Source organism: Vitis vinifera, chromosome 5, assembly GCF_030704535.1.
Source record: "Vitis vinifera cultivar Pinot Noir 40024 chromosome 5, ASM3070453v1".
Classification (NCBI taxonomy): Eukaryota; Viridiplantae; Streptophyta; class Magnoliopsida; order Vitales; family Vitaceae; genus Vitis; species Vitis vinifera.
In genome coordinates, this window is record NC_081809.1 from 24,942,527 (window position 1) to 24,963,960 (window position 21,434).

Below are 21,434 nucleotides of genomic sequence, written 5' to 3' on the forward strand. Positions count from 1 at the left end.
AACATTATAATTTTTGTTCAAAAACCCAAAAAAAAAAAAATGTTTTCAAAAGTAGTTTTGAAACACCAAACAAGTCCTACATAGCTCTTGTCATCTCTAGTTCAAAACAAAAACTTGTTTTTAAGATCAAATTCCAAGTACTAAATTAATCTTATATTATTTTTGTTTTGATGTTGAAAATATCTTTATATCAATTTGGCTAATTTAGTTCAAAGAATCTAATTTTAATTTTAAAAAAATTAAAAAATATATTATTTGTTTATAATAATTATTTTTATATTTAATGAAAGTTTTATAATATTAATATTACCCTCTTTGGCATAAAGCTAGTGAGAGGCCTACCAACCAATCCTTTGCCGAGTGAAGCTTATTTCCCAATCCAAGCCCACCCGCTTCAACAAGCAAACATAGATTCTCAAATAAAACCACACCCATATAGGCGTTTTGATTAACCCAAAATTCAACACTACAAGTCTACACCCACAAAACTAAAAGAAAGCCAAATTAAAAATTGAAGGAAAAAAAAAAATAGAAAACATATTGAAAGAGGCCCTTTTTACATTCTCCCAGAACAGTCAGCTTTTCCTTTTTCTTTTTCTTTTTTCTCTTTTGGGTTTCTCCTCCATGAGAAACTGCAGAGGGTTAAAGTCTCGGAGACGCGGCCATTTCAACCCAAGAAAACAAAGCTATTTGCGATTGAATTTCTTCTTGTTAAAGGCTAATCAGCAACCAACCTATCGCCATTTTTTGGTCCAAGAATTGCATCCATTTGACGGGGTAAAAAGCCGCAGGCTTCCTACACATAGAGGAAAAAAATGAATAGTCGTCAGACAAATACAAACAATTTTTTTTTTTTTTCAATACAATTTATAGAATGGTGGCTTTCAAAAGGATACCAAAATTTGTGTTCTATTTTTCTTTTGTTCTTCCGCATTTGGTTCTTCAACAATTGTAATGACACAATCATAGCAAACCCATTTAAATGAATGAATTTCATTCAAAAAACTTATAAAAACATTTCATTAGTAAACACTATAAATGATTTTTTCAGCTTTCTAAGAATATTAAAATTAGAAAAACTAAAAATAAAAATAAAAAGCCTTTGCTTCTAACCCTTTCCGAATCCCTTCCAAACACACTACTTTTAGTATATGAGTTGAAACTTGAAAAATAAATAAATAAAAATCATAATTTGATTAAAGATCCATTTTCTCATATATATATATATATATTAAAAGGTTATTTATTTTTTTAACTTTTTATTGAAAGCAATTTAATTTTAAGTTTTTTATTTTTTCATTTTTTCATAATTTATTATAAACTTTTTACTAAATAAAAAAACTAAAATATTTAGCTTTTTATAAATAATAAAAAATAATATATTGATTTTTTTTAACTTTTTAATACTTAATAAAAATAAAATATTACAAAAACAAACTTAATACTTAACACTGTTAAGTACTACTTAATTTTAAGTTATATTTAAAATTAATTTTAAAAAAACAATTACCACCTAATTTATCCGAAATTACAAAAGAATCATACTTACATGAAATTTGGTTAGCAATTTAAGTTGGAAAACTAGAAAAGATTAGTTCAATTGCATTCAACACAACATAAATAAAAATTTTAAATCACAAAATAGCCTAATCATCCAAATTTAGGGTCACAAAACATTTCATTCATTAAGTACTAAAATTATTATTAACCCATAAATGTCTCTATTAAAAAAATAGCTTATAGGTTAAAAATTAAAGATAATTTTATAGAATAAAAAATTACGATCTATTTGATAATTGCTTCCAAAAACTTACAGAGAAATGTGTAATAGCAATTGGTGCCTTACAGAGAAAACATGCAAAAGTATCTGATCACTAGGGGAAGAGCCAAACCTAAAACAAAGGTTAAAGATGGGGTAGATGGATTGAGATGCTGCACCCAATGCTACATATGCTCCTTCATTTCTGTCAAAAAGTTCACTCCTGAGTACTTCTTTCTCGGTCTTTTGGCCCAAGTATTTAGCAGCACTGCTAACTCATGGGTTAGTAAAGAAAGAAGCTAAGCGTGGAAATTCATTCAAGAAAACCGGCGCTGATCATACAAATAAACAAGAAGTAGCGTCTTGCAGATATTTCATGCTGGTGACCTTCTAACCGTCAATGTGGTCTCACAAATGCAAAATAAGTTCAACACGAATTAACAATGGGAGGACAACAAAGCACTGGAATGCGGCTGGTATTCAAGAGATTTACCCTATTGAATGTTTACATCAGAAAATGTAGTCTGGACACTGGAGAGGAAACCGGCCCACTTCAACCTCAAATGCACTGCCTTTTGGGTCTGCCAATCTGAAAAACAAATAGGAAAAAGGTAACGCATCAATAAAATGCATTTTTGTATGCAAATGGTGCTACGACCTCATTGTAACATATCCAACAACAAAATTTTCTTTAAATTTAAAGTACAGCTGACGGGAGAATTAGTCCACAGGGTCTCTGCAGAAGGCACCCTAAAATACCATTCCCAGGCTGGTCAACAGATTGGATTCTGATTGATCGAAGTAGACAAACTAAAATATTCACAAACAGGATAAATTGTACTAGTAAACATGGATCCTTCAAACTATGATTCATGTCAAATTTCAGATCTAAAAAGATGCTCAAATTCAATTTATGTGATAGATCATATTGGGAAACATACATGGAGAGACTGAATGCATGAACTGTAATCATTAGGCACAAACAACTTAGGAACAAAAAATGAATCAATTTCTAATTTGGACGAAATTATAACTAAATCAACCCAATTTATTGACAGGCTCATATAGAGCACAATAAGAAGAAAAGAAAAAGCTTTTATTTCCTTTTTCCTTCTTTTCTTTTCTTTTTTTGGGGGGCAGCGGGCGGAGATGGGAGGTGCTAAGAGTTCATTATCCATATTGAGATTTCATCAAAATATTTAATCCACATGGACTTCAATTAGTTTAATTAGTTTAGTAGTCAATATTAGTAAGTAACAAGAGTAGCAAATTACAGTAGCAGTACAACTCATACTACTCCTAACAGCAAATGATCCATGTAGAACTTCAATTAGTTTATTAACTAGTTAGATTCAACAATAGTAGGTTTTAAGCACCTTTCTAAGCAGATACTGTCATGGTATATCGTTTACAAGCTTGTAGCAATATCGTTTGTACTACTCTAGCAGTAAATTATTAAGGATTTTAGCATTATCTCAATCTGTTCCCTCTCTTCCCCCCTCCCAACCTCCTAGGGCACCTCCCTGTACAGCAAGAAAGGTGTCTCCAAAAATACTACCATTAGACTGGAAATGACAAAAGCTTCCTCCTTGTCCCTCCTAAGGCATTAGGCTCCCTGTACAGCAAGATGGGTGTCTCTTACAATGATGCAAAGAATGGAACCATGACAACAAAAACGACCTTGGAAAATTTGTGGACTATGAAGAAGAGACACATTGGTATCATTGAACTTCCTAAAGAAGCTGCTTCTATTAATTCAAATTTCCTTTGGGCCAACAAAGATATCTAACTTGTGTAGATACTTATCTTATGCCTCTGTTCTCCAAACTTGTACAATCATGTCCAGCACTGCACCTGCACAGTACCCAATGCCACACCCACCAAAACAAAAAAAATTCTTGGCTCCACCCCTGAACAAACTGAACCCTGCCCTTGTCCTCTTCTACAGTAAGAACTGGAAAATCATATTAAGACAATCATTGCCACCAAGCAGTAGCCTTGTCAGCATGATATCATCTATTACCTTGCAGGCCTTCTACAAGCAGGAAAAAAGAATTTAAAAACTAGGTCAAAGGATGGTCAGGTCAGACTGTGCCCACAGTGGAAATAGAGCACCAGCAAAAACTTGACATATTCAACTTAACCCAAAGAAGCCTTAATCTATTCAATCCTTGGTAATGGTATCTTGTCTCATTGTCCCTACTATTCCCTCTGGCCTCCTATTCATCCTCAATAAATCGAAAGATTCTCTCTAGCTCATGTTTAATTCCCTTTGTTTTGGAAGTAATTCTTTTTCTTTACCTGTTTCTTCCTCAACTTTCCCCCCTTTCCGCTGCTGAGGTTTCTTGCAATTTCCGAGTAATGTGCAACAATATTCTGTGTAGTAGACAAGGTCACATTGGTAACAAATACAAGCATAGTAAAGACTTTAGCCATTAGAATTTGTCAATTCTGAGACAAGGTACTTATTAGGTCAAATAAGTACAATAGATCCAGACTAATGTCAACCTAACCACTTCCGTGAATAAAATGTCATTGTTTTTAATAGAATGGCTTGAAGATATACGCCACTTCAAATTTGGCATATCACCCTGGTTGGTAAAGAAATTATCTATATCATTCCACATTTTCTCTCTAGGCACTTGGGGGGAAATGAACAGAAGAATGTGAGGATCACCCAATCAGTTCTCATTTAGGCCAGGATAGAGGCTATCTGTCTGCCTTAATACTCTACTGATTAATATTTGAGAATAATTATTGCAAACAAATTAGATTCCGCTGATAACTTAAGCACCATTAATCTGTTATAGCTGTATGCTGCTTTGACCCATTTCAAGCAGCTCAGGTTTGGTGATTTATCCCGTTAAAGATAAAGAGTCAAGTTCATAAAAGAGGACTTGTGAGGTTTAATGTGGACTACCTGCCAGGAACAAATGTGAAAGCACCTTCAATTGAACCTCGGGATGATGATAGATGGGTGCAACTTTCATAAACAAATTCTTCCCCCCCAGGATACAAGAGTGGATACTGCAAATACAAGAGAAGAGAGGTTAAAATTTCAGTTGTTTGTTTAAAAGGAATAAGTTTAAGGATCCAAATACTTATTAAAATAAATTACGGCCTCTTCAATCTCAGATCATGAAAACGAAAAAACTCTGGTGAGAACATCAGAAAGCTTGTGGTCTTTAGTACTTTAAAAACCATAGTCAAGAATTATGTAAAAGAAAATGACCCCATTCCACCTCAATGACATGCACAGTTCACTGCAGCTAATCAAGGAATTCAACTTGCAAGTTCCCCTGATTTGCATCAGAAGGCAACCACCAGAAATAATTGAGTTAACAAATTATCCTAATTAAGAAATTTTTGCTTCACAACAAAAACAACCTTACAAATTCTAATATCTGAGCAGAAAGAAGACAGTTCAGAGTTTCAGTCAGGGACCATTTAAGGATCAAATGATCATTGATGAGTCCAAAGTTGGCGCATGAACAGAGACTCTATCAAGTTTACCATAGGGTCATAGATTTTTTTTTTTTTTTTTTTTTTTTTTTATAAGCAAGTGAGAGTAATGTATTACGAAAAAGGCACTAAAATAGTGACTTAGGATGTACAAGAAAGAGAGACTCTCCCCCTTATAGTTGAAACAAAAACTGACCAGACAAGATGTACAAAAAACAACCCCTCCCTCACCGGGAACCCACTCAAGCAATGAAATCATTAGCGTCGACGACCATCTTTTATAAACAATTTAGACTCCAACCAAAGCAAATATACAAAAAAAAGCTTTCAGCTCTTGCAAGGACAGCACACCATTATCAAAGGCAATCTTGTTCCTTGTCTTCCAAACTGACCAAAACAAGCATAAAGGGCCGCATTCCAAACTGCCCTATGCTTCTTACCCACAAAAGCCCCTTTCCACCCTAAGAGGGTTTCCTTAACCGAGGAAGGAAACACCTAATGCACTCCAAACAGAGTAAAGAACAACTTCCACACTTCCCTTGTTTTTTTGCAATGGAGAAAAAGATGGTCAATGGACTCCTCATGCGCTAGGCACAAATAACTTTTATTTGCTAGCCCACCCCCTCTTCTAAACTTGGTCCAAGGTTAAAACTTTTCCCCATGTCACTTCCCAAGCAAAGAAACTTACTTTCGGTTGCACACTTGAGTTCCATATTATCTTCATTGGGAAGCACCCTGTTCATTCCATCTCTAAGGCTTTATAAAGAGTCTTTACCGAAAACGTGTCATCCTTTGATCCCTCCACCTCACCTTATCCTCCATAATCACACTCTTCCCACTCAAACATGTTAGATAGTGTACAATTATTTCAGTTATTTACTTTTCCTTTTTTTCCTTATTGTATTGTGGGTCCCACTAGCATGTATATATATACCCAAGTCCAATGTGTATTATTAATAGTGTTTAATAACAAAAATTAGGGATTCTCCCTTTTCTCTCTTTTCACATGGTATCAGAACCTAGGGAGAAAAACCTAATTATTTTTGGTTTATCCGTGAATCAATTATGGGAAACCTTTCAGTGACCGTGTTTCATTCCGGTCACTTTCCCCATCTCCTAAAGCTTTCCGATCAACCGTATCGCTGTCAGAAAACCCTCACCGCCGGAGACTTTTCCGACGACTTTTTCCGGCTAAGTCCTTTTCCAACACCGACCATACTATCAGGTGCGCAAGGAAGAGATCTTCAAGTTTTGTCAAAGCACCGGAGGGAGAATCTCAGTCACGCGCCGGCCACGCCCGTTTCTTCTCCGACGGCCTGAACCTCACGCGTCGACGCGTGAGGGCGCGTAGAGCACTTTCCGGCAACGCGCTTCCACCTCCAGCCTCGCCTGACGCCGTCTAGCCACTTTCCATCTGTGCTTGTGCCATTCGAGCCATGCAAGTGCATTTTTTGGGGTTTTTTTGGTCTCCGCCAGCCCTCTAAATAGTCTTTCCGATGACTTCCTTTCCACCCCAAGCCTTGCACGTGTCTTAGGAACCGCGATCTGAAGCCGTATTAGGGCTCTCTTTGATCCAAACATATTTCGTTCTCCAGATAAGTAGATATGGCTACTAAAAGTTCCATTTTTTCCTCTATTATATCTGGATCTCCTATGATTACTTTGGAGAAATTGGTTGGCAGTGAAAATTATTTGTCCTGGTCTGCCTTTGTGGAGCTTTGGTTTACGGGTCAAGGTTATGAGGATCACCTTGTTACGCAGGAGGCGGATATCCCTGAGGTTGACAGAGTACAATGGAGGAAGATAGATGCACAGTTATGTAGTGTGTTATGACAATCAGTTGATCCTAAGATTCTGCTTCATCTTCAGACCTACAAAACATGCTTTAAATTTTGGAATCAGGCGAAAGGGCTATACACGAATGATATCCAACGTCTTTATAAGGTGGCTTCTTCTATTGTCAATTTCAGACAACAAGACATGGATTTATCTACTTATATTGGTCAGATTGCCTCTTTTAAGGAGGAATTCTTGACTGTGATGCCTCTTACTACTGATGTTGAGGATCAACGAACACAGATTGACAAGTTCTTCATGGTTCTTACGCTTATTGGCCTCCGTCCAGATCTTGAGACCATCTGCGATCAGATTCTTGGCAGTTTCTCCGTTCCATCCTTGGATGATGTGTTTGCTCGCTTCCTCCGTATCTCCTCCACTCAAACTTTGCCATCTGATAACACTTCAGATTCTTCTATGTTAGTTTCTCAAACTACCTCTCAAGGAGGACGCAGTGGTAATCGAGGTAAAGCCAACGTCCTCATTGCACCTATTGCAATAAGCTTGGCCACACTAGTGATCGGTGTTATCAGTTACATGGGCGGCCTCCCCGCACTGCCCACGTGGCCCAGTCATCTGATCCTCAACCACCTCAGCCTCCAAGCTCCTCCACATCTCAAGGTATTTCCCTCACTGACAGTGAGTATGATGACTATCTCTGCTATCAAGCCACCAAGTCAGCTTCTGTTGCTTCTGTTGCCCAGACCGGTAATGCTTCTGTTTGTCGTACCCACACATCTTCTCTTGGACCTTGGATTCTAGATTCTGGCGCTTCTGATCACATATCTGGTAATAAGGATCCTTTCTCTTCTATTACTACTACCTCTGCCTTACCTACTATTACCTTAACTAATGGTTCTCAAACTGTGGCTAAAGGCATTGGTTTGGCACATCCTCTCCTTTCTCTACTTCTCACTTTTGTCCTTTATACTCCTGAGTGTTCCTTTAATCTTCTCTCCATCAACAAAATCATTCGTACTCTTAACAGCTCTATTACTTTTTCTAATAAATTTGTGACCTTGCAGGACCGAAGTACGGGGAAGAGATTGGCATAGGACGTGAGTCTCAAGGCCTCTATCACCTCACCTCGCCTTCAACTCTTGCAGTTTGCATTTCCACTGATGTTCCCCTCCTCATCCACAGTTGCCTGGGCCACCCTAATCTATCCAAGTTCTAGAAGATGGTCCCTCGTTTTTCATCTTTTTCGTCGCTTGCATGTGAGTCCTGTCAGCTTGGGAAACATACTCGTGTCTCGTTCCCAAAGCGTTTGAATAATCGGGCAAAGTCTCCTTTTGAACTTGTCCACACTGATGTTTGGGGTCCTTGTCGAACCGCGTCTACTTTAGGATTTCAGTATTTTGTCACTTTCATTGATGATCATTCTTGATGTACTTGGTTATTTTTAATGAAAAATCGAGCCGAATTATTCTTTATTTTCCAAAAATTTTATGCTGAAATCCAAACCCAGTTCAATATTTCTATTCATGTGTTACACAGTGACAATGTCAAGGAATATTTTTCTGCACCATTTACTTCATTTATGTCCCAACATGGGATCCTTCATCAGTCTTCTTATACTCATACTCCTCAACAAAATGGGGTAGTTGAACATAAGAATCGACATCTTGTTGAGACAGCTCGTACTCTCCTTCTCCATAGTAATGTTCCTTTTCGTTTTTGGGGGGACGCTGTTCTTACAGCATGTTATTTGATAAATCATATGCCTTCATTTGTATTACACGATCAGATTCCTCATTCCCTTCTTTTCCCTGACCAACCACTTTATTTTCTTCCTCCTCGTGTTTTTTGTTGTACTTGTTTTGTTCATATTCTCACTCCTGGATAGGAAAAACTTTCTGCCAGAGCCATAAAATGCATCTTCTTGGGATACTCCAGACTTCAAAAGGGTTATCGTTGTTATTCCTCTGAGACTCATCGCTACTTTCTCTCCGCTGATGTCACCTTCTTTGAGGACTCACCATTCTTCTCCACCTCTGAGTCTCTTCCTATTTCTAAAGTCTTACCCCTTCCCATTATCTCCCCACCTGTTGCAGTACCTTCTCGCCCACTTCAGGTTTATCATCACCATCATCGTGTCGTTGTTCCTCCTTCTTTGGCCGAGGTACCTGCTGACTCACTTCCTATCCCTTCGGCTTCTCCTACCCCAGCTCTGCCTCCTTCTGTTGATTTACCCATTGCTCTTCGGAAAGGTAATCGATCTACTCGTAATCCTCATCCCATTTACAATTTTTTGAGTTACCATCGATTATCTTCACCCTATTCTGCATTTCTTTCTGCTATATCTTTTGTTTCTCTTCCCAAAAGCACCCCCGAGGCTCTTTCCCATCCAGGCTGGAGACAGGCAATGGTAGATGAAATAGCTGCTTTACACTCCAATGGCACTTGGGATCTTGTTGTTTTACCCTCTAGTAAATCTACAGTTGGTTGTCGTTGGGTCTACACAATTAAGGTTGGCCCTGATGGTCAGGTTGATCGCCTTAAGGCCCGCTTAGTTGCTAAAGGCTATACTCAAGTTTATGGTTTTGATTATGGTGACACTTTCTCTCCTGTTGCCAAGATTGCTTCAGTTCGTCTATTGCTCTCCATGGCTACTATGCGTTCTTGGCCTCTATATCAGTTAGATATTAAAAATGTTTTCCTTCATGGGGATCTTGCTGAGGAAGTTTATATGAAGCAACCACCTGGTTTTGTTGCTCAGGGGGAGTCTGGTTTAATGTGCAAGTTACGTTGTTCTTTATATGGCTTGAAACAATTTCCTCGAGCATGGTTTAGCCGTTTTAGTTCTGTTGTTCAGGAGTTTGACATGTTTCGCAATACAACAGACCATTCAGTTTTCTATCATCATAACTCTTCGGGGCAGTGTATTTATCTGATAGTTTATGTGGACGACATCGTCATTACAGGCAGTAATCAGAATGGTATTCAGAAACTAAAGTAACACCTTTTCACCCACTTTCATACTAAAGACTTGGGGAAACTCAAGTATTTCTTACGGATTGAGATAGCTCAATCCAGTTCCGGTGTGGTTCTTTCCCAAAGGAAGTATGCTTTAGACATTTTGGAAGAAACCGATATGTTAGGCTGTAAACTGGTAGACACTCCTATGGATCCAAATGTCAAACTTATACCAAGACAGAGGAAGCCTTTAGGAGATCCTGGGACATATCAGCGACTTGTAGGTAAACTGAACTAGCTCACCATTACTCGCCCAGACATTTCTTTTTCTGTAAGTGTTGTTAGTCAATTCCTACAGTCACCATGTGATAGCCATTGGGATGTTGTAATTCGCATTCTTCGATATATCAAAAGCACACCAGGCCAAGGTGTGTTGTACGAGAACTGAGGTTATACCCAGGTTGTTGGTTACACAGATGCAGATTGGGCAGGCTCACCCACAGATAGACGTTCCACTTCCGGGTATTGTGTTTTTATTGGAGGTAACCTAATATCCTGGAAGAGTAAGAAACAAGATGTAGTGATCAAATCTAGTGTTGAAGCCGAGTATCGAGCTATGGCTCTGGCAACATGTGAACTCATATAGCTGAAACATCTTCTTCGGGAGTTGAGATTTGGAAAGGATGAACAGATGAAGCTCGTCTGTGACAACCAAGCTGCTTTACATATTGCATCCAATCAAATCTTCCATGAAAGGACCAAACACATTGAAGTTGACTGTCACTTCATTAGAGAGAAGATCGCATCAGGATGTGTGGCAACTAGTTTTGTCAATTCAAATGATCAACTAGCAAATATTTTTACTAAATCTCTCAAAGGTCCTAGAATTAAATACATTTGTAACAAGCTTGGTGCATATAACATATATGTTCCAGCTTGAGGGGAAGTGTTAGATAGTGTACAGTTATTTCAGTTATTTACTTTTCCTTTTTTTTCCTTATTGTATTGTGGGTCCCACTAGCATGTATATATATACTCAAGTCCAATGTGTATTATTAATAGTTTTTAATAACAAAAATTAGGGATTCTCTCTTTTCTCTCTTTTCAAAAAACACAATAATAGATTTTCCACCTCACCCATCTCTCAATCATGAAAAGGCCTAGAGAAACAAGGGCTCCAACTCCTCCTCCCCCCCAATCCTTTTCCTCACTTTCTGAAGCAGTCCAAACATCTTCCACCAAAGCCTCTTTCGACGTAGCTATGGCAAATAAGGTAAGAAAAGAAACGCATAAAAGGTGCAGCTCCACACCACTTATCCTTCCAAAAAATCACTTTCTGCCCATTTCCCACCATAAAAGAAAATCTAGAGCTAACAAGGTGCCCCAACTTCTTAATTGCTTTCCACAGGCCCACACCATACCCTTCCCTTACTTCTTGAGAACACTAACCTTCACATTCCCATATTTCTCCCTTATTACTTGATTCCAAAAAGTCTCTTTTTCATTTGCATAGCACCAACTCCATTTGCGAAGGAGAGCCTTATCGAGCATGGCAAGGTTTTTCACCCCCAAGCCCCCTTTTCTCTTGTCTAGACAAACCGTCAACCATCTTACCAAATGAGATTTTTTCTCCAAGGCCCTACCTCCTCACAGAAAATCCCTCTTAATCTACTTCAATCTCATTCTAACCATTCTAGGCAAATGGAGGATAGACATAAAATAAATTGGCAAACTAGATAACGTGCTTCGTATCAAGGTGATTTTCCCACCCTTTGAGATATATTGGCGCTTCCTCATAGCCAATATTTTACGGAACCTTTCCTTAATTCCGTCTCAAGCTGCCACAGAATTAAAACAAGTACCCAGCGGCATCCCCAACTAAGTAGACAGCAAGCTTCCCACCTTACAACCGAGCTCTACAGCCAAGTCTTACACATTCTTCACCCTTCCCACCGGAATTAGCTCACTTTTATCCATATTAACTCTCAAACCAGAGATTGCCTCAAACCACATCAGCAACCACCTTAAAAACATCATCTACTTCTCCCGCGCCTCATAGAAAATCAACGTATCATCTGCAAATAACAGATGGGAGACCTTAACCCTTTCACGCCCTCTACCCCGCACTTGGCAGGTTGATAAGAAGCCTCCACAAACTGCCCTCCTTAGAAGACAGCTAAGAGCTTCCATTGGTATCACAAATAGGTAAGGCGACAATGGATCTCCTTGCCTTAGGCCCCTAGAGCTTTGAAAGAAACTGGAAGAGGTTCCATTAACCAAAATAGAAAAGCTAGCTATGGTTAAACACCATTTGATCCACCTTAACCACTTCTCCCCAAACCCCATCTTCTCCATAACTGATAGTAGAAAAGACCACTCAACATGGTCATAAACTTTCTCAATGTCCACTTTGCACAAAATCGCCCCCTCATTGCTCTTCAAAATCGAGTATGTGGCTTCATTGGCAATGAGCACTGCATCCGTAATTTGTCTTCCCTCCATAAACGCATTTTAGGCCTTAGAAATCACTTTAGGCAAGACCCTCTTCAGCCTGTTGGCCAGCACCTTAGCTAACCACTTGTACAGGCCCCCCCCCCCCCCCCCCCCACCAAACTTATTAGCCTGAAATCCCTTGAGTCATCTGCCCCCCCTTTCTTCGGGATCAACACTAGAAAGGTTGAATTCAAACTTCGCACAAAACAACCAAAATCATAGAAATCCTTGAAAAAATTCATCACCTCAAACTTCACGAAATCCCATGAGGACTACCAAAATGCCATGGAGAACCCATCTAGGACTGGAGCTTTGTCCCTGCAAAAACCCGACAGAACCTTAAACACCTCCTCCTCTATAAAAGGCTTTTCTAACCCTGTTATCTTAGAGTCTTCCAATCTCTCAAAAGACAACTCACTTAGGTTGGGCCTCCAGTCATCATTTGTAAAGAGTAAGAGTTGGAAAGCTCTACCCATTGCCACTCTTAAATCTTTGTCCTGGGTGACCCACACCCCATCAATTTTGACTCGAGCCATCTGGTCTCTCCTTCTATGGGCATTGGCCATTCTATGAAAGAACCTCATGTTTCTATCCCTCTCCTTAAACCAGATTTCCCTTGATTTTTGTTTCCATGACGTTTCTTCCAAAGGAACCCATTTTTTATAAATCTCTCTAGCTTCCATCCTAGATTCTTGCTCTTCCAGCGACAAAGGGAAAACACTCTCCTTATCCCAAAAATCCACTTGGTTTAGAGCTAACTCCTTTCAAACCTCATACAAACCAAAAACTTCCTTGTTCCAACGTTTCAAGAGAGGTTTCAAAGCTTTCAACTTCTCAGCTAGGATGAAACTAGCAGACCCAAAGAAATTAAGCCCTTCCCACCACGTCCTCAGGACATCCTTAAAGCCCTCCTCCTTCAACCACATGTTTTCAAATCTAAAAGGAGTGGGGCCTCTCCTCACCCCCTCCCCCATCTAGAAGGACCGGGAAATGATCTGAAAGTGGCCTAACAAAAACAATCTGAACAACCCTCGAAAAGTGGTCTTCCCATTCCTCAAAGATGAGGAATCGATCAATTCTCCATTAGGATTGGCTATTTAAGCCTCCGCTTCAAGTGAAAAGGCCTCCCTGAAGGGGCAAATCCCTCAATTCTAAATCCTCAATCACCTTTGAAAATCACTTCATGGTTGGTGACAATATGCCTCCTCTACTATGCTCATAAGGGAATCTAATCATGTTAAAATCTCCTACCATGCACCAAGGGCCACTCCACATACCTCTAACTGCCCCCAGCTCACTCCAAAAAACCTCCCTATCCATCTTCAGCATGGGTCCATAACCTTTGTAAAGCTCCAACAAAATCCATCCTCACAATTCTTGAAACAACAAGACACTGAGAACAACCCCACCTACATCTCCAACAATTATAACACTCTGTTGTCCCAGAACACCACAACCCCCGCCACTCCCCTCAAGTCCCCAATCTAAACACCTACCTACCCCCAAACTACATACAACCCCCCACAGTCATTTCTTGCATTTTGGTTTCTTGCAAACAAACTAAATCCACCTACTAAGATTTAATAAAAGCCTTTTATCATCTTTCTCTTATCTCCCTCATTTGCCCCTCCAACATTCCACGACAAGATTCGAAACTTCATCTAACACAAATTAATTCCCCCACGATCCCCTCATGTCCGACCATAATTCACCAAGCACTCCAACTTCTTCAACTCCCGATCAGATCTTGAAGGTTTTTGTTATTTCCTCTTTTTCCCGATCAAATTCTCAAATTGTTCTCTTTTCTCATTCATTCTCTTGAGAAGCTTTAAAATTTCCCCCTCAAAACCCTCAGTTGGCATTCCCAAACACTGACATAATGGCACTAAACAACTGTATTTCCAAGACTCCCCTCCCTCTCTCTCTTCCTTTACTAACTCAACTCCCACCTTCTTTGTCGGGGAAGAATCTCCACCTTCTAGTCCATTCCCCCCCTCTTCCACCAAAATCACCTGCAATGGATCTACCATCAACTCCCCTTCCCTTGCCACCAAATCACCATCCACGCCCAAACTCTACCCTACCACAACCATCGCCCCTTCCAACCCAGAGACCAAAGAAGAAGAAGAAGAAGAAGAAGAAGAAGAAGAAGAAGAGACCCATCCCCTCATAGATGAAAATCCTTCCACTAGATTTCCCTAATAGGAGATGATCAGTCATTGGCCCTGTAAACCTCACTTACTAAGAAAAGGACTAAGAAAATCCAACATTAGAATGTCTCGACACCATTGAAGTAGTCAACACCCTTGCTTGTTGCGTGAAAATTTGTTGTATCTATGCATATGATGAATGCAAAAGCCATGCCAACCACAAATAAAGTCATCTACCATGCAAGTTATTCCTAAATCATTCCCACAGTAATAACATAGGCTATAACGGCAATTGTTAGCTGTTTATGTACATTGTGCGCCCAAATCCTAACAGCTTAAGGTTTTGGGAAAGTTGGTAGCTAAACATGGTACCAAAGTTGGAGGTCTTGGGTTTGAGCCTCTCTTATTACCTTTCTCCACCTATTTATCTACTATTACTACTGCCTATTTATCTACCACTACCACTACCTCTACCACTACTGGTTTGTTTTTCTCCACACAATTGGGTATGAAGCCAACACATGAGGAAGGCTGAGGGATGCCCTGCTTGGGTACGAGGCCCACACGTCCAAATCCAAATAGCTTAAACTTTTAAGAAAGTTTGTAACTTGACAACAATGATGAAAGTTGGTAGCTTAACAACAATGATGCTTAGCATGATGACAACAATAATGTCATTCAACCCTTGGCTATCTCCAGCTTAATGTCACAGGATGCTTCAAATGACCCTCCCCATGGGCTTATATAGAGCCCAGAAAGCTTCTGGAGACTCCTAGAGCCATCTACACTAAGCCATTCGTGGAAAGAGTGTGGAAGGTTCTAGAGATGCCTAGAGATGTCCACACATCTCTACATTATGGTGGAAGACATGAGAAGAGTCCAAGGCTTTCTAGAGAATTCTAGGAATCTCTTGTATATTCTTGCACATAGGTTTGTACATAGAATTATTTAGGGTATTCTAGAATCTTCTTGATTTGTAAGGAACCCTCCAAGGTTCCAGAGAGTTCCAATGGTGCTTATAAATAGGTGAGGGCCTCATTTGGCCAAGGCACCACCCAAGAACCTAACCAACCAACTAAGTGAGCTTCCAAGCATTGTATAGCTTTCTTTGAAAGCAATAAAGCTTCCATTCCCTAAGAGTCGCCTACTACACCTTCTAAAACTTCCGAGTTGCAAGCATCTTAGCCTAGCAAGTTAAGCATTGGGAGTAAGGCTAACTTAGCAAGATCAAGTGTCGTGACTTGTCTAAGTGCCGCGACTTGTCTAAGTGCCGCATGAGCTTAGGAAGAGACTAAGTCCGTGACATTAAGCAAGCTTACTAGAGTCAAGAAATATGTTCATCTCATAACTGTTAAATGTTTCTTCAATATTTTTCTTCCTGTTCCCATTGTATATAATTCCTAAGTCATTTTCAGGCTATATAGATGGCAGTTAATGCTATTATGCAACTAGGAGAACGACATGTTCTGTTGAATGGGAACTGGACAAGTTATTCATTCTCAAATAAGGACTTGATTTAGAATTATAAAAGGGTCTAAAACATTTATCAGTTCCATAGTTAGAACTCTTGACATGCTGAACTGTCTAAGCATTAAGATGCTCGCTCAGATATTTTGTTGCAGCTATTATCAGATAGAGGCCTTGAAACTTGAGGTTAACATGCTGAACTGTCTAGGCATTAAGATACTCCCTCAGACATTTTGTCGCAGCTCTTATCAGAGAGAGGCCTTGAAACTCGAGGTTGACATGCTGAACTGTCTAAGCATTAAGATGCTCCTTCAGATGTTTTGTCGCAGCTCCTATCAGAGAGAGGCATTGAAACTCAAGGGCTAATCTAATTTGAGTGATTGCTTTGGATTAAAATATTTTCTTAGGTTCAGAAGTTTGCATTTTAGAACCAATTTCCCTCATGTGAAACAAAATCAGAATTCATAATCATTCCCTAAAGAAGACATAACCAATCAAAGAATTAAAAAAACAATTAATTATCAGTAGAGGATGTCTGTTAAAAAAAGTGGGGGTGATGGTTTGAATGGATCTCCATCTTGGATACAGGCACATCCACAGACATTAATGTATATAGTTGACCAATATATACTTTTCAAAACATAATGGAAGTTCCAACATCATTGAAGGGTGCCACATAATTATGCCAGCAGGAAAAGTTCCTTCATGTCTTCATGCTGGCTTAGTTTTCTATTCTGATAAATCCACAAATTACATGGAAATGAAAAACACCACAGGATTTTCAAAATAAGTGGAAACAAGAATTTTCATTTCTAGTAAACTTGAACATAGTATCTAATTGAAAATTTGCTACTGCAAGAAGATCAATTAATAGAACAAAAGCTTACCTTTCCAATAACAGCTTCTGCATTAACTTCAGATACAACATGGTCATTTGCACGGATGATCCAGTGCCTCCAATTCAGTTGGCAGGAGCCAAAGGATATTCCATTGACAATGCATCCCTCAGGCAGGAGGCGCATACGGATTGAATAAGCAAACACATACTTATGAGATTTATCTCGAAGGTTACAACCCTCCGGAATGAATACAGCAGAAGCACGAACCTAAAATCGGGTGCCATTGTCAATTTTCATATAGCAAAGGAAAGACAACAGTGGTTGTAGTAGGAATAGGAAACAAAGAACTCCCAAAAGTTGACATAAAAACACCCTTCCATCTTTGCATCTTTGCTAGAGAGCTTACTTGATAATGTATGTCAACTATAAGGAGTGATAAGATTTTGCCTACCGATGATTTCAATACACCTCAGACTATATAACCTGACCCAGCATCCTTTATTATAACCAGCCAAGTGTAGAATCAAATCTCACTTAGGTCCTTTCACCCAATTTAGCATGTGATTTCCTCTTGATGGTGTGGTTGCGTGTAGAATTGCCGAGAGAGACAGACAGACAGATAGACACAGAGAGAGAGAGAGAGAGAGAGAGAGGATACCATTTTCATGAAACCCACTCCTGCACCCCAAGCCAAGAAAAGAACTAAAGAAAAACAAAACCTAAAGAAAAAAAATATTGGACAAGTGAGTACCAGAGAAAGAGAGAGAGAAGATGGCATTTCCGTGGAAACATAATCCCACACCCCAAGCCAAGAAAAGAACTCAAGAAGAACAAAAGAAAACAAAGAGAAACAATATTGGACAAGTAAGTACCTGAGAGAGAGAGAGAGAAATAGAGAAAAAGAAGATGGCATTTCCGTGAAACGTACTCCCACACCCCAAGCCAAGAGAAGAACTCAAGAAAAAACAAAACCTGACAAGAAAAAATATTGGATAAGCGGGTACCTGAATACCATTGGTTACTGCAGTGGAACAGAGAGGAGGTTCTTCTGGGAACAAGTTGATACTTCTGATCATTCCTTCCTTACGGAGTTTAATAATGCCATTTTGTAAGCGACGAACATGTTCTTCTAACCATAGCAGCATCGCATCCTGCTGTTGACCAGTGTTCATGTCATGCATCGGACTTATCAGTGCATTTGGTACACAAGGAATCATTTCTCCAGCTGATACAAGACTCCTGGTACCAACATAAAGTTGACCAGTGGTACAATTGAGGAAAAAAAACTTTCCAATGTATGTGGAAGAAGCAGCCACAATAACATACTTAGATGTTGTGGAAAAACCTAGCTGGTCTGTAATCTCCTTTGTTTCCAAGATTACCTGACGCAGAGGTAATAAGCACACATTTACAAGGTGGTCATTACAGCAGTAACCTCCCATGATGCCCAATGAACCACCAAGAGCGGTTCCTCCAACATCTTCTTCCGTTAGCTCTTGACCATCACAGAAGCGATAGAGAAGCCTTGTTGGAAGAGGCAATTTCACTTTCAAAATGTTCTCCAACGCTTCAATTTCAACTTCTGTTGCACCTTTTCGTAGTGTAGCATCAGCGTCCGGGAAATTTGCACTCAACCAGTTTTTAAGTCTATCCCAACATCTTTTCACCCGTTTGACAAGGGGCCATGGGTACATACCAAAAGATTCCCGCCATAGTTGATAAGTTTCCTAGAGAAACAGGTCATTTGATAAGCTTCTGGGTAATATTCAAAAAGGAAGTAATAGTATTAGTTAGATGAATCAGAATTGTATGATTACATATCAAAAGAATAAAATAAGTAAAAAAGATGACTGGTCTGGCTGCAACTTAGGCCGGTTATCAGTTAGAACCATGTATCAAATGGACAGAATCCAGGAACATAAAAAACATAATTGTTAGGCTGCAAGTTACTTAGGGGCCAGCCCAATGTGCATTATCTGGCCCATACCTGGCTGAACCAACACAGCCTGCATTCCCGGGCCCACACCCACAAGACCTAACACATAAAGTTAGGATCTTGAATCCTAAGTGTTTTTTTTTTTCTCTTTTTTCTAAGTTTTACATAAAGTTACATGATGACATATAATAATCAAAAAACCAAAAAAAAAAGAGATTAAACACCAAATACAAGAAAATATATAAAGGCAAACAGCTAACATGGCTAAGGATCCCTTACAAGACAAAAAAAAATAGAGAGAGAATTCAGATCCCACCTCCCAACTGGAGATCCAGAAGAAATAAACTCCACAACATATCTTTTAGATTACAAAATACGAACTAATAACGTAAATGTAGGCCATATTCCATCATCTACGTAACATGTAGATAGGAAGTTGAACCTTGCAAATGTGCATATTCGGGACTGGTCCAAGCTGCTTTTAATAGAAGTAGACTATATTCCTTCATTCATGTTACATCACATGCACCTAGGAAGTTCAACCTTGTAAGTATGCATATGCAGGACTGATCCAAGGTGCTCTTGATAGACCTCAACACATAATAAATATGCATATTCAGGAGGTTGAACATTACTTGATGACTCTTCCTGTTCAAAATACCAAGCTAAAAATCAAAATGAATGAGCTTGTTTAGTTTACCATTTTCCAGACTTTTCTTACATGAAAAGAAAAATACAATAAAGCACCAATTTTCTGAATTTCCCAACTGATTAAAAGATTGCACCAATGCTCGGATATTCCATTCATCGGCAGTGGTTATTTTTGGCCATCTGTATTTTCACATCTAAGAAATCATTCACTATTTCTAGCATTCTTAATGAGAAATCTTACTTACAAAAAAAAAAAAAATCTGGGAAAAAAGGCACTCCAGTGTGGGAGTTTCTTATAGAATTGAGTTATGCATCAGGAGAAATGATCTTACATGGAATTCCCATTTTACATTCACTCAGCTAACATTCCAGATGGAAGCTTATATTTTGATAAAGACTCTGATCATGTGCAGAATCTCTCAAGTCTGTGTGTGTATGTCTGTGTGTAGGGGCAATATCTTAACTGCATATATTTGTCTTATAAATAAGGACTTAATTTTCATATTAGCATGTAACACCATTTCAATCTTTGAAACCATAACTCATATAAGCTACTCAAGTAAATGCAACCGTTACTTTTCAAGAGCAAAATAAGACATGGAGACTGTTTTCTCATCAGGCTTCCATCATTTAGCATAGAAGATCTCCATTTAGCAAAAAATGGAAACTGTGAAACATAGGGAAATGTCAAACTTTTCAGTATACTATAATGCAAACTTGGTACACAAAATTTCACAGGAAAAAAAGAAAAAGAATTCATGGTCCTAAATTCCAATACCTCAAAATAAACACATCCAAATTACATATAATTCAACTATTTACTCTGCAGAAATCACATTCATAACTTCTGTCGCCTCAACCGTTATGCAAAAAAACCCAGAATTGATGTATTTACTGATTATACAATCTAATGACCAATTGAGCAATCCAAGACACTTTCACCATAAATGCATGTGTTTGTGAAGGAAAATGACCCAAATTCATAGAAGTCAAAGCATATGAAAGAAAAATGAGAAAGCTACATATAAGACAAACGACAAGAAGTCTCAAACATCATATCAGTACGATAATCTGAACCGAAATTGGATCGACCATAAAGAGAACCAAAGTAGAAGACCATAGATTTGCGATAAGTAGGAAATTAGCCAAAAAATAAAAAACACTTCGACAGCATGAATTGAATCTGAAGCAAATATAAAGAGAAACAAAGCAGACAATCACGATAAATCTGAAAATTTGAAACAAGTCACTGCCATATTATGGACTGAAACCGCAGAGGAAATAAAGCACACAATCAGATTTCTTTTAAAAAAATTGAGGAAAATCGAAAAAAAGAATTCGAAAAAATTAGAAAAACAACCTTGAAAGAAGGAGCGGGTTTTCCGAGAGGATCGATAGGGGCAGAGAGGCCGAGATCTTGAGAGCAGTGGTTGAGCCAAAGAGACTCTTCGGATGCAGAAACCCTAAGCTTTTTGCTGACACAAGACACCGCTACAGTGTCTTTGGCGTCCAATTTGGATATAATTGCATTGATAGCCAAGTCGCCCAAGTCCTCCAACCTCATTTCCATGGCGCTTTCTATCTCCAGTTTCTCACTCTACTTTCTCGAGCTGGTTTGTTTGGTGAGAAAGTTAAGATTGTGGAATATACAACATAGCCTAAGGACAAAGGCGATCGATCCAAGGGCGTGTTTGGGAAGACGTCGCTTTTATGGTTTTAGCAAACGGAGAAAATGGACACCCCTTTAATAAGTTTGGGACAAGTGTGCTTCCTTATTAACAAAATGGTAACTCATCTTTGCATATTTCAAAGTTTTTAATTACTATAGCTAAGTTTGGTTGGCAGGATAAAATAGACATTTCCAATAGATATAATATCATGGGATAGTATATCTAATGGACATAATATTATAAGGTAGTATTTCT

At 38.8% G+C, this 21,434-nt stretch overlaps 1 protein-coding gene across 2 annotated transcripts; it reads right to left on the reverse strand.

Annotated features, from left to right (window-relative positions):
• Nucleotides 1–2,075: 2,075 nt before the first annotated feature.
• LOC100256107 (F-box protein SKIP16) lies at nucleotides 2,076–21,250 on the reverse strand. Of its 2 annotated transcripts, XM_019220003.2 has the most exons (5): nucleotides 20,870–21,250; nucleotides 17,927–18,649; nucleotides 16,971–17,189; nucleotides 4,680–4,786; nucleotides 2,076–2,348 (listed from the first exon to the last, which is right to left on the reverse strand). In XM_019220003.2, exons 1-5 carry the CDS (start codon nucleotides 21,077–21,079, stop codon nucleotides 2,270–2,272), a joined length of 1,338 nt encoding a protein of 445 aa, XP_019075548.1. In that variant the 5' UTR covers nucleotides 21,080–21,250; the 3' UTR covers nucleotides 2,076–2,269. The 2 variants fall into 2 exon arrangements, with proteins under 2 accessions (XP_019075548.1, XP_010650616.1); XM_010652314.3 differs by lacking the exon at nucleotides 4,680–4,786 and having other exon boundaries at nucleotides 20,870–21,236.
• Between the last annotated feature and the right edge of the window lie 184 nt (nucleotides 21,251–21,434).

Coding starts and splice junctions, on each gene's coding strand:
- LOC100256107 (XM_019220003.2), bottom strand. CDS start 21,079: ATGGAAATGAGGTTGGAGGACTTGGGCGACTTGGCTATCAATGCAATT. Junction 18,650..20,869: donor AACCCGCTCCTTCTTTCAAG/GTTGTTTTTCTA, acceptor CTGTTTCTCTAG/GAAACTTATCAACTATGGCG. Junction 2,349..4,679: donor TTCACATTTGTTCCTGGCAG/GTAGTCCACATT, acceptor TTTGTTTTTCAG/ATTGGCAGACCCAAAAGGCA.